At 38.1% G+C, this 14484-nt stretch overlaps 1 protein-coding gene across 11 annotated transcripts in view; it reads left to right on the forward strand.

Moving 5' to 3' along the window:
- ppp1r12b (protein phosphatase 1 regulatory subunit 12B) overlaps window positions 1-13678 on the forward strand; it is a 183920-nt gene extending 170242 nt beyond the window's left edge. For 6 of the 11 annotated variants that reach the window (XM_008109880.3, XM_008109886.3, XM_008109882.3 and 3 more), the window contains 2 exons: window positions 2240-2419; window positions 7235-13678. In XM_008109880.3, the coding sequence (XP_008108087.2) occupies window positions 2240-2374 (135 nt within the window). In that variant the 3' untranslated portion in view covers window positions 2375-2419; window positions 7235-13678. Of the gene's footprint in view, window positions 1-2239; window positions 2420-2572; window positions 2629-7234 lie in introns of all 11 variants that reach the window. The other 5 variants (XM_008109883.3, XM_062978704.1, XM_003220570.4 and 2 more) reach the window with 2 other exon arrangements.
- Window positions 13679-14484: the final 806 nt, after the last annotated feature.

Genomic DNA, 14484 nt, shown 5'->3' on the forward strand with positions numbered 1-14484 from the left:
GGAATGGTTGTCTTTCCCTAACCTGATGACTGGCTTCTGGTCAGGTTCGACCCCGCTGTGTTAGAGCTCCACGTCGCCCATACGCTCCAGTTACTGGACTTACTAGGTCTGCAACTGAATGCAGAAAAGTCAAATCTCGCCCTGTCGAGAAAAATAAAATTTATAGGTGTCCTCTTGGGACTCCATGTCACAAACAGCATCCCTACTGCCAGACAGGTTTCTGGCCTTGCAACACAAAATTACGCTCTGCAAATAGAACCACAGTGTGCGGGCGTGATCCATCCTTGGTCATGTGGACTTCACCGTCCTCGTCACTCTCTTCGCCAGGTTACGCCTCAGGCCACTACAAAGGTGCTCTGTTGACGTCTTCAAACCAGCACGACACCCAAACTCGATCTACCTCACGGTACTGCAATGTGTCCGTTGGTCCCTTTCCTGGTGGGCAAGCCAGTCCAGCGTTTGCAAACGTTACCATCGGTAACCATAACGACCGAATTCTCAAAGCTTGCATGGTGAGCACACTTAGGCGACCTTACAATTCAGGATCTCTGGGCCCCTCAAGAAAGAATCCACCACATAAACTTTCTTGAACTCCTAGCAATTTACAAGGCGCTCAAAGCCTTCGCCTGCCTTATCACCCACAAGACTGTCTGAATCCAGACAGACAACATGTATTACATCAACAAGCAGGGTGGCACCGGATTGAGAAAGTTGCCTTCCTGGTGGCTATCACCTCAGCCTGTAGGCCATCGGAATTGGTGGGTTTCAGGGTTCACCTACCTCCATTACCACCACGACCAGGCGATCCTCAGAATGGACATCACCTTCCTGCCTAAGGTGGTCGCCGCCTTCCATGTAAACCAGGACATCGTCCTTTCTGTCTTTTATCAGAACCTATCGTCTCCTTTGGAAAAGAGACTGCACCTCCTTGATGTTAGGAGAGCCCTCTTATTTTACAGTGTTGTTAACATGTTTAGTAAAGGTAAAGGTTTCCCCTGACGTTAAGTCTAGTCATGTCTGACTCTGGGGGTTGGTGCTCATCTCAATTTCTAAGCCGAAGAGCCGCCATTGTCCGTAGACGCCTCCAAGGTCATGTGGCCGGCATGACTGCATGGAGCGCTGTTACCTTCCTGCCGGAGTGGTACCTATTGATCTACTCACATTTGCATGTTTTTGAACTGCTAGGTTGGCAGGAGCTGGAGCTAACAGCGGGCGCTCACTCCGCTCCCCGGATTTGAACCTGCGACCTTTCAGTCTGCAAGTTCAACAGCTCAGCACTTTAACATACTGAGCCACCGCAGGCACATGTTTATTCGGAAAAACAACTTTGTTCAGGGGTTGTGACCTCAGGTTCATCCATCAGTGATAACCTCTGCCTTCTTCCCCGCCTGTTGCAGATTTCACCCTTCACTATTGGGGCACTTTTATGTCTAAAAGCGTACTACCTCCTCAGCTGTACTGGGTGACCACGGTACCCCTGCGCTTACTTTTGATTGCTTATATACCTTACACTTGGCCGCTGACATCGGCCTTTCTTATTTGCACTGTTATTATCTTGATCTCTGCCTTAATAAATAATGTGATTGGACACGCAACTCGTCAGATTTGCTCTGTCCCACCAGCCTGCACTTTAGCTTGATAGTCTCCACTAGTGTGCATTCACAGAGTACACGAAGAAAAAGGACAGATTGTTTACCTGTAACCATGTTTCTTCGAGTGGTACTCTGTGAATTCACACAAACCCGCCCTCCCTCCCCTCTAGCAAACCTCTCCCTTTCTTGTCACCTTCGCAGCATAGGAACTGGGGAACGAGCACCCAGGGCTGCCTTTTATGCCCTGCGGAGACGGGTTACCGCCAAAATTGGAAAGATTCAGCTTGGAAGAGTTTCCACTGGAACCTGTGCAGGCGCAGTTATCTCCACTAGTGTGAATTCACAGAGTACCACTCAAAGAAACATGGTTACAGGTAAGCAACCTGTCCATGTTACTTACAGTGACATTTTTGCAATTAAATTGAAAGTTTGGGCAGGTCCAAGCCTTAAATGAACAAATGCTTCCTGTGGCTTCTTTTTAGTTTCTCCAGTGCTTCAGTGTGTTGTCTGGCTTCCTCTGTGCTTTCAGCGCTTCCCACCTTTCATTGCTGCTCTTTTTTTTCTTGCTTGTCTGCCGAATTCATGTTTCTGTGCTGTTTTATATTCTCTGTTTTGTCTGTCTATCTTCTCCATGTCTCACTTTGCAGAACCTTCACCAGCTCAAACAGATTCACACTTTGAGGCAGATGAATGAGCAGCTGCTGGCCGAAAACAGGGCTTTGACTCGGGTTGTAGCCAGGCTCTCGCAATCCACTGAGTCCCCAGAGTCAGAAGAGCTATAGCATCTCCCCCTCCAGTTGATCTCACTTCTTCTTCCACTCTTTCAGGCAGGTCTTTGCTCTTATTGTCTGTCTAAACCTATCCACAACTATTTCCAAATTCTTCCTAACCCTGTCAATTAAGAAGTGTGACACTCAAATAGCAGTATGATAGTGGCTTCCTACATTGCTTGTAAACTTTACGTTTCTAATCCCTATAAGGTACAGTCTTCATCTTGGAGGTACAGTTCTTGATTTACACAGTCACTTCTCTTCAGGTATGCATTTTGCCTATATAGGTTCTGCATCAGACTATGATTTGGCGTAATAATGATTTTATTCAGACTTTGCCTTTTCAAAGGCATTGCTGGATAAGGGGCAAATGAAAAAGATAGAACAAAAATGCAAGAATCCATCTGCCTGTTTGTCATACAGTATGTTAGAACAATGCCATTCTGAAGTTGCGCATTTATAGGAGTTTTAAATACTATTCAAATATATATAAGATACCAAAATTGGAACAAATGTTTTATTGATAATAGTGGATATAGCATGATAATTGTATTTGAAATATGATAGAGGAAATACAATACAGTCCAAATACAGATTTGTAACTGAATGCAGAGTTGGACATAGCTTGTATTCTAACTGTGTAAACTTCTAAAAAAATTCTTAGTTGTGTGGATAAGATGTACAAAGGTCCAAATGATATTTTATGAGGTCCTATAGCTTAAATGATTTCATAAATAAGCATAGACATTTATGCATACACATATGCTTAATATATAGGATAACAGCTTATGTAAAATAATATGTTACCAGAAGTACTCTCTCTTTAATGTCGGTATCAGCAAAATACCTAATGTGAGTCAGATTCTACATGGATTTTCTTTCAGGTCTAACTGCATCACTAAGCAAAATTTTGAGAGACAATACAAACGATTTTCATAGATGAAAATATAGATTGGTAAAGTCTAAACTAAGAAAGAGTCTTTAAAATATGTGAATTGAGTGAAGGAAATTAATAAAAAAAACTTTTTTTCGTCCAAATACTATATACATTGTAACAAATTCAAAGAACAGGGAACTGCTTAAGGTTTTTGAAAAACTATTTTTTTCCACTGGTATTTAACATTGACAATAGCATGATTATCATGTTTTGCCTTTTCTTTAAATAAAAGAATGAGTGGCTTCATTGAGGATATGAATATTGAGATGTAAGGATGCTTTAAAGAGTCCTGTAATAAGGTTTGGGTTCCTCTCAGTCTGAGAGGGAGGCAAAGGACCCCCCCCCCCAAAAAAAACCCCACAAATTATGCCAGGAAAATGATACATTCATCATAGGATCTACATAAGTCAGAAATGACTTGAAGGCACACAATAACAAGAAGATATGTGTTTTTAGTAAGTATCTTAAGTTACTTTTTTTGTGAGGTATCAACATGTCCCTTTGTGAGCTCAGTGCAGGTACTCTGACTTTCCCCTCCTTCAAGAAGAAAACCTCCTGGAATAAAAATTCAACTGAAAAAAATATTTTTTTAAAACTTGTTGAAAACACCCTGTAAATGGATTTTCTTACTCTTTGGGACCCATACTCCAAAATTGCAGGAACCCTCCTCCCTTGTCCCTAAAGCTGACCAGTAGTGACCAAAACATCATGATGATGTTCACCAGAATTCAGTAGAACTCCAAAATATAGTGGGGAGCCACTTTGGGCTCCAAAGTCTGCTTACTCTGACCTGTCATCTTGCCACTATTGAAAGGAGAAGCCTATATTCTTCATACTTTTATATATTAGAGCACAATCTATTTAATATTATTTGTTCTGGCAATCCCTTCCAGTATACTAAAATTAGATAAAGGCAATATCATTATCTTCTTAAGGACAACGTCAATAAATGCTGATATTTAATATTGTAAAGTATAACTCTCGAGTGCTAATGTCTTGTTAGATATTTTCATTCATCCTACTGGACTTTGAAAGAACTTTCAAATACTGTATATTGTGATATAATAGCTGAAGATGCTTATAATATTTATTATGATGTGACAACTTATTTACTGGTGCTTTGTGCTTTCCTATGGGATATTAAGCTATAAAAGCCTTTTGTTTAGCCCCTTTCAGCTTAGCATGTTAAGACTTAGTATATATGAAAGCTGTAATTCCAGACTCCAAAATAGTTTTTCCTCATTTCATTCACCAAAGCAAGGACCTTGAAGTTGTACTTCCTTTGATGCCCTCCTCATTTGATTGAAACAACACTAAGGAACAAATTTTTGTATGTGATGCTAAACAGATCACTTTAACAGTGTGATATATCACCTAGATTCATTGATTTCTTTAATATGATCTTACTACATATAGAGTATTAGATGCTGTGTTCATCCCATTTCAGTTTTTGTGTTTAGCTTGAATTCATTATGGTGAATACTGCAATAAACACTAGAGGAAATAAGTTGCAGATATATTATTCATCATAATTGCACATTATTTTGTTCTTCCTTGTTCCATCTAACAAAATTTAGGGATGTAAATCTTTGTTTAAGCCTGGTGTGGAGTGGTGTGGCAATTCTTCAAACTGGCTCCAGCTCCTCCCTTGTGTTTCACAGGCAGAGCTTTCAACCTATCAATCATCCTTATCACTCTAAATGAGAGGACCAGTCCCAGCTTCTGTGTTCTATCCTCCTTCAGCTTAGATCAGGACAGGGCTTTATAGCCCCATCTAAAATGTAACTTCAAAACTCAATTTGAGGATTTTATTGATTGATTTCAGCAACTATCTGCCTATACACTACTACCCTTATATAAATAGCCTGATTCTGTGCTCTTGGCCTTTGTTATCCTATTGGGGTTGGTCTATTGCACCCGCCTAAATTATTATAATCCTAACAGGAATGGTTAAGCTCAAGGCGATGAACTCTTCTGAGGATATTGGTAAAGATATTTTTCTTCGTTTTTCTCTTCTAAGAGGAATCTATTCTGTTTCCAACTTGCCACACTAGCTGAAATTATTTGTTTTGTAATTCATCTCATATGTAGTTCTGATCTACTCTGATGAGGTGTCTGTGGGTAACTGAACAGTGACTGAGGCACAATCTGGCTGTGCCCATAAGGAGAACTGACCTACCCTCATTGTGAGCTCAGATTCCCTCCCACCCCTCATGAATGATGGAGAGGCCTCTCTCAATGGTGGATTTTGGGGGCATGAAAAGTTAGATCCCAACATGTTTCTTGATGGGAAATTGGAACAGGTTTTTATTTGGGGGGGGGGGGGTGGAGGTGGGGTTGTTTTTGGCAAAAAGCAAGTTCCAACATTTACTACTATCTTTGGAGGACCTAGATTTGCAAAGATATTCTTTTGTGACAAGGACATGAAAATTTATGGGTATTTTTTACATCTCAAATTCTCAGTGGCAATTGGTTTCAAATATATTTATGCACAATTTCTGATACTTAAGAGATGTGCAAGGTTTTCTCATATCCGTATTGATAAATAGGTACTCCTTGTACCCTCATCTCTGTTGTGTTCACTCTCGTTTCCTCCTCTAAACTCTCATTAGGTTTTTTAATATCCTCCATCACACCAAACCCCTGGTAATTTCTCTCAACGTAGGTCAACCAGTAGGAATTTGTATGAGGTTGGTACAAGCGAAAGAATGCTGAAGGGCCTCAGACACAGATTGTCATCATTAAAAGCATGTTGTGTCCTGCCCATGTTAGTAAAGTCCTATGAATTCCAAACATAACCAGCACCCAGAACAGGTGGTCTGGCGTGTTTCTTCTCAGAATTGCATGGCTTTTCTATATATTAAATAACAACATTTCATACTCTGCAGTTTTTATGGATATGACAAGCTAAAGAGTTCAGCTACTTTTGTGAATGAGTTGTAATTCAAATATAAAATAACATTGTGCTACACATTGTGAGTTGGAAGCCTGTATTTAATATGAAAAACAGTTGGCAGGAGATTACTAAACACCACCATTACCAAATCCATTTTATAAACTTCCATTTGCTGAACCACTCTTTGTGAAGGATGCATCTAAAATAAGGCATACATACATAATTCCTTCGTGCCTTTTAAGAGCAGATTTGATTAATTTACATAAATACTATGTTCTTGATCAAAATGTGTCCTCATTGCTGTTACTTGCATATGAAAAGGATAAGAATAGATACATGTAATAGGGGCAAAAGAACCCACTTGACCAGGTGCATAATTCTGTTTATTTTTACTTTATAGCTGTGATTGTGATTTTACACATTAAAAACAGGGTATCTGAAGCTATGCACATTTTTGGAGCTGTGCAACTTTCCTCAAGGATTAAATGTGAGAGAGATCTGTCTTGCATGGGCATTATTTGTGTGTTTGAAAGCACAGTACACAAATGCAAGAACATTTCCCAAACTAAATTGAAAGTAAGACCATAGGAGTAACACAATCAAGGATAATAGACCTTTCCAGTTGTGCTAGATTACAGTAATTCTCCATTTATTTGTGTTTTATAGTTCTTACAAGGTGTATGTTGAAAAGTGTAAAATGTAACCTAACATAACAACCTGAGTAGCTGCTACTTTGTATACTTCATGGTTCAAATGTTTCTTGTAGATTTGTAAATCAGTTGATTTGTGTGTGTGTGTGTGTGTGTGCGTATATATGTGTGTGTGTGTGTGTGTATGCGTGCGTGCGTGCGTGTGTATGTGTGTGTGTATTCAGGACATAAATTCTTGTTCACCTAAGTTGCCTGCCTTACAGAAAAAATAATTTTGTATAACTAAATACCATCATTCTGCTCTTTCGTTAGCTATGTGTTTCTCTCCCAAGGAATTTGTGATTAATCAGTACTGAAATATTTTGACGCTTTATCATGTCTTTGGACAGGTTTTGACAGAGCTGAAGTCAGACAATCAGCGGCTGAAAGATGAAAATGGAGCACTCATCCGGGTCATCAGTAAACTCTCCAAGTAGTATGTTGACCCAGGGACAGACTTAAAGATGACATTTCTGTGCACAAGCTGCCACCTGCTTCTGATCTTCCTGTTGAAAGAACTGCTGGCATTTCAGATATAGATCAGCTGACCACACATACTACTTGCACTTGGCTGGGCATTCCCATATTGCACAGTGCTTATCCTCTCCTATGCGCCAAGACATGACATATCCCACACACACTCACACGCTCTTTCTCTCTCTTTATTATTTTTAGAATGTTGATGTTATTCAGAGGGACAAACACTGGATTGGCGCTCTATGAGATGCCCGAACCATCTTCTTTATGCCCCATGTCCGTCCATGATAACCTGAGATAAAGAAGCAACTACTGTAATAAAGAAATGACCCAACATGTCTTAAGATACTGCCTTGGAGTAGGAATAAAGTGGAACTGAGAATTGTCATTGAGGATTACTCAATGTCTCTTCTGGAATTTGGGAAACTGCAATCTGAATGCCATAAGAGAGTCTGACAACATTTATTCGGCTTTGGAGATTCATGTTTTTCACATGTCTCAATCGCTGACAGATTTATTTAATGTAATATTTTAAGTTTAATTGAATAGTGAAGACCTATAAATGGTTTTTCCTTTGGTTTTGCTTCACCTTTGTGGCCCTCAACTTGCTTCCTGCTGTTGCCTTCCATTGTTGCCTTCTCTGGTACTATTGAATAATGGTGTGGTCTTATAAACCCTGCATTCTGTAGCTAATAATTTATTTCATTCATTCTTCAAGATTTTCAGTAGAACCGGTGAACCAGAAAACTTTCCTTACTCAGTTTCCAGTTGTATAACATACCCTTGCATAAGACGCCAGTGTACATTTTTTAAATAGCAAAATGCTCATTTTTATGTGAAGTAATAATGTTGTATGAAGAGCTCTACAAAATACCTGGGCAAATGAAGTGATTGTTATTATCATTTTAATGGGTGCAAAAGCAACTGAAGATGTACGCGTTCTCCATTTTTAAAGAAGAAGATTGGTGGTAGAGATGCTTATCCCTTGTGGGAAATGACCCTTGATTTGCATGGAAGGTCTTGATAAAAGTACCATGTAATGTTTGAGAATCTTAATATAGTGATCATTTTCACAGCTGTAAAACATGAATGAGCCTGCTTTTAATAAGGACATTATCTGCAAGATCTAAATGGTTTTAAAAAAACAACATGTTTGTCCTGGAAATTTTCAGATTCTCAGAATATAGCTGCTTCAGACACTCTGTTCTTCTGACTTCTGTGAAAAACAACATTTCATTTGCAAATCCTATTTTAAAAATGTCCTGCCAATAATGTGATCCTATGCCAGTAGGGTTGTTCTTGTGTTTCTTTTTCTCTTGTAAAGCATGATATCAATTTCATAAAGATAAAATTCTGACCTAGATTTAGGCAAGCATCACGCCTGATTAGGAAGGAACCTTTGTTATCTGAATACAGTCACTCATAAATAGGTAAATAGTGGCAATACAGGCTTTTCTGTCAATGTTTCTCAACATTTGATCTTCGTCTTCTTTTAGATTTTTCATATTTCTCCATAGGTTCCTCTCATTTTCCACCAGCTAAGAACTACATAGAATCCTATTAAGATTGAGAGATCAGCTCCTCTGGACTAAGCTTCTTTGTAAAGACAAAGATCTCAGATTCTATTATTATGAACAGATTTGAGTTTGCTTCTTTTTGAATAGAAAGAAAATATACCCTGAGTTATAAGCAAACACTTGCTTTTTTGTTTGTTTGGTCTGACATTTTGTCATATTTTGAACAGCATCAGAATAGATCAATTCTCTGTTACCAATCCATATACTTTGCTGATACTGCATCTGGTATTCTCTTATTGCCCCATTTATTTCATACCTTTATGTCACTGGGTTGGTGGTTATTTGGTTGTCCTGCTCTTTATGCTTAAACAATCTGCAACTTGTGCTGACCTGAGAGGGGCCTTGATGCATGCACTGATCCTTCTGCAAGTGGTACCTTCCAGCTCTAGGGCATAGTAGGTTGCTAATCCTGCTGCTTTTGCATGAGCAAGGAATTCTCTGGATCCTTTTCAGATCCTACTATGAAAGTTCAATTAACAGCAAAGAAGAAAACTGCATCTAGTGCTTGTAATCTATGCTACTGTGATACCTGCATTCCCTTATTGCCACCACTTACCAAGATGTAATAGATGCAATGACTCTCCAGTTATAATGTACGCAACCTTAACATCGAAGATTGGGATATGTGATACAGCAGGATGAATGGTGCCATATGAAATCAAGACTTTTACAGTTGGAATATCATACATATTCTTGCATTTTTCTTGGGTTGAAAACTTTGTGAATAAATCCATTTCTTTGACTTGATTTACAAGCCAAAACATTGCTTGTAACAGTCTACCAAAAATAGAGAATCAGATCATTCTTATGACAAATGCTAGTGGTCATATGTCATGCAGTTTAATGTTTTAGGTCTCATTTTGATAAAATTTTCAGTATTTTAACAACTAGATTTGGTTTCTTTAGTAGAAAGTCAAAGCTTCTCCAAATCAATTATTAGGAGATTTGGAGATCAGCACTGAAGTGAATAAAGGCCACGATTTTGTATGATGCTTTTAGCTCATGCACATCATCCTTTTGTTTCCTGCATTTATGCCAAGGTATGGCTAAACCAGGAAATATCTAATTAGTTTCCATTTCACTTGATTGTATAATTGTGGTTATCCATTGTGGAACAAGATAATATATCTGTAATCATGCTGTGAAATTAGTTCTAGTTTCTTGGTTATTCTTAAGCTGATTTGGGCAAAATAGGCAGCTATGGCTTTCTCGGTTAATCATGGTTCAAGCAAAAGGGTCGTGAATGTTTGCAAAGGCCCATGCATATCCTAGCCTGTGGTTTTAAAAGTGGAATAAACTTTACTGAAGAATTCAGGACAGAATACTCATGCTGAATCTGTTTTTAATAAAATCAAAAAAAAATACAACTACTGAATAATGCTTCTTTCCTGATGTATTATATTGCTATATTTTAATGCACATATGGATTTTATATAATGTTATTATTGTGCAGTCTGCTGGAACATTCTCTGCATAAAATGAATATTATGTAAGAAAGACGTTGGAAGTTTATTCTGCGATAAGAGAGCTTTTAGCCATGTGGATACTGGAGGTTTTTCTTTTTAATTGAAAGTGGACCCTCTCCTGACTACTGTCTTACTTTTGCAGGTATTGTACATTGTAAGATATATCTGCATATCAAAGATCTTAAAAGACTTCTGCCACATCTATGTAGATTTTTCCATGCAATTTGATTTAAAAGGTATAGCTTCAAGTAAGGTAGAAACAGGAGTTGGTTTTACTACTTAAAATTGATAAAGCTTGAAGTTTTAATGGGATCATTGTTAGTCAAATGAACATTTTAGATGAAAGCAGAGACATTCAAAAGGGGCTGAGTTTGGGAAGCAAATGCAAATACAAAAGAAATCTTGAGAGCTAATGTTTGTTTGATAGGATTTGTTGCTGTGTGCCTTAAAGTTGTTCCTGACATTTAGTGACTTTTAGCCAACCATGTCACAGGATTTTCTTGTCAAAATGTGTTCAGAAAAGGTTTGCCTTTGCCTTTCTCTAAGAACTAGAAAGTGTGACTTGCCTAAGGTCACCCAGTTCATTTCCATGCCTGAGCAGATATTTGATAGTACAATGTTTTAGTAATATAGAAGAGCCAGTATTATAAAAGAACTCTTAAGAATGATTTTGAAAAGCACCACAAATTGGAGAAAGAAAGTAATAGTGAACCTTTATTCATCTGTTGAAGTTGGATACTATGATAAGCATTTGTTATCAGTATTCATGTTGATTTACAGTTAACAGGAAATTTCATGGGTGAATCAAAAAGTTGTTGAGATGGCAGACAGGGAGCCCCTTATCTCCAGCAATACAAGATTTGTGGCAATATTTCAATCTGTCAAATAAGTTAATTTTAGAGTGATTAATTGTTTCCAGCCTACAAATACTAGATTTTGATCATTGGAAACCAGCCCATAGAACTGAAAGCATAGATATAGGACTGCCACATGGCCTTGTTTCTTTTGCAGCTTGTAGATAAAATCCAATTTTGATTGTTCATTCAAAGTAAACCTCTTATTCTCACAGTGCAACATCTGACTATAAGATTAGCCATGGTACTGTTTGCCAGTAAATCATATATATGTTAAGGGATACTGTAGCACATTTGAGACTGAGTAAAGCAACTTCAAGGAGAGATTAGAAAAAGAAACAGCAGAGCTGGGATATATCCAGATTTAACAGGGTCAGTGGTTTCCTGGTACACTGTATATATTAGAATACTAATTAATACTCTGCCTCATGCAGGGCTTGCTCATTTTATCACAGCTCCTTTCTCGTTCCTTGCCAGCAGCGTACTATATTGCAAGGACTCCCTGCACCATTCTTATAAGTATCTACTCACCTTGGCTTAAGGCAGCATTTTCCCTTCCACCTAGGTCCTCTAATGATCATCAACATTGTTAAAACTGAACGTGCCATCATCGTATCCGCAGGCTTTGTATTTCTGTTATTGTTCACACATGCAACATGCACTTTAATGGGTCTAAATGTCATTTCCTAGGCATTGCACTCCATGTATTTATGAGGTGTTCCAAGCTTCTTTCTGTCTCAGAAGTGCTACAGGATCCCTTTCCATACCGATTCAGAGTAACATGTCTGTGTCTTAATCGTATCATATGTAATCTCTTCCCTTGTTTGAATACATAGAGACTAACATTTGCTTTCCATTAGGGAAGGCCAAATTCTTGACTGAATTAATAGGATGATAATGGTCAAGGTAAAATAAATATCCCAATATTCCTTAATATGTGCGTGTATATGATAGATAAGACAGCATAATGTAGTGGGTTGAAGGCTGGACTATAGAGACTAGGGTTTGACTCCCCACTCAGCCATCAAAACTCACTAAGTGTCCTTAGGCAAGTCACACTCTCTGTCAGGAATACAAAGGCAAAACTCCCTCTGATTAATTCTTGCCAAGAAACCTCTGTGATAGGTTCACATTGGATCGCCATAAATTGCCAACAATTCAAAGGCACCAGCCCTTTAACTAATACAACATGTGATAAATATCTCATACAGTAAGAGTCAGATATATTCCTTTATTCACATACTTGCTGCATTAGAGCCTGGAATTTTCTGAAAAATTGATTTGATCATCCATCTCAGTAACATGCATTATCAAGGCACACATACACCCATCCACCCAAGATTAGTTCTTTGTGAAAAGAACCAAGATGTTTTAGAAGAACTTTCATAGTTCCAATACAGAGTCATAAGCAGGTCCTTGTTTGAGTGTTTATTAGTATCTGAAAGGGATTTTTTTTTTTGTGGTAGGACTTTGTACAAATAAATTAGATTGCAGGATCCTCCCTTTGTCCCTGAAAATGTTTGTGATTTGTACTCACACTGCTGCAGCTTTTTATTATACTCTTGATGGTTATGATCACACTTTCCTTGTCATCACATGTTCTTGACTTTCCACATACCAGCTGATGCACTACCATATTAGCTTCCGGTGCTGTGAGCAACATCTGATTTTGAAAGTCCAGCATTCTAGATGCATGTTTCCCTCCAGGGGCATTTCTAGGTTGGTTTCAGACTTGCAAAATCTCCAGGGTGTTTTTCTTGAATGATTTCTGTTTAAATTCACATTCACATTCATGTTTGAAATCTTTGTGTGGTTCTGCTAAAGGCAGCATGTTTCTAGGAGGTATTTTACCAAGATAACTCCTTAGATGCTCACAGGTGAAGTCAACCCATCTCCCAGGAGATTCTGTTCTCTGATTTTATCTCTCTTCTGGGGCAAGTTGTACCCATGCAATTTACAGTGTGTTGGCGCTAAAACCACTGAAGTAACAGCAAGGCCAAGCCATTGTCATAAGATCTGTTGTGCTTCTTCCCACTCCATTTTAGTCCATGCTGTTGTGGTATCTGTTTACAAACCCTTTCTCCAAATGGTAACTCTTGGAAAAGAAAGAGAGGTGTTGAGCTGTTGGCTTGCTAATTTCCATTTGCAAGTGTTCGTACTTACCTGTTTTAAGGAGAGGTTTACCTATCTTTGTAAATATGCTACTTGGAGAAAAGACAAGCCTGTGAGTGATGGAAAAGAATGTATTTTTATGCAACCTTTGAGTGGCCTTTCAAACTGAGATGAATGGTTTTGTTTTCCTGATTGTTATATAGTATTCTAAGTATATGTTTGAAAATTTGAGAATAATATTCACATCTATGATGCTTGTAAACACAAACAGTATTTATAAATGAATAAAGTAAGTGTTTTAACACTGAGTCTGTCTTAAATAGCAAATGATTCCTTAATTAGATTGTTTTTCTAACAGATGAAAAATCTCACTTTCATCAGGGCTTTGGGGAAAGTATAAGTTCTGCCATTATTTCTCCTGATCTGATTGTATTATTTAAAGGGCTGGTTACACTGAGTGGCTCAAATCGGAAACCAGAGGCCAAGGTTGAAAATCCAGTTGTCCCTTGGTATCGCCTGTGGCTTGGCTACAAGACCACCCCATGAATATCAAAATTTGGATGTTCAATTCCTATGATATATAATAGCATTGTAAAATAGCATCCTTTATATAAAATTGCAAAATCTAGAAATAATAAAAACCTAAATTTCAATACAGAGAGTAGATTGCACTGACTCTAAAGAAGCTGCTTCTGGGTATTGGGCTTTGTACTACAATTCTCACAAAGGATTTTCCATAATAAAAGTAATCATCCCTTGCATGGCTTGAATACTGAACAGAAGTGACTGAATGAAAGCTGCTTCTCTGTACATGGCTCTGCTTGTGTCTCTAGAAACCAGAATCAACCAAAAAAAAGTCACAGAATCTCTTGCTGAGTTGTAAGGCATACATTTCGTTGTAGTTGTTAATAGTATCACTAGAGGGATGCATTGTTACTATCCCTAATCTAGAGAGAAGGCAGCATCTCAAAATAGTTTGAATCATGTATTATTTATTTGTATATAATCTTAAAATATATGTTTTGGAACGTTGTAGAAAACCATAATTAGCTCGTGACTCAAGTTATCAGAGGACTTTCTACATGCAGCTCTTACTCCTAGGTGGATAGTGCAC

The sequence above is a fragment of the Anolis carolinensis genome, chromosome 4 (assembly GCF_035594765.1).
Source record: "Anolis carolinensis isolate JA03-04 chromosome 4, rAnoCar3.1.pri, whole genome shotgun sequence".
NCBI classification, from domain to species: Eukaryota; Metazoa; Chordata; class Lepidosauria; order Squamata; family Dactyloidae; genus Anolis; species Anolis carolinensis.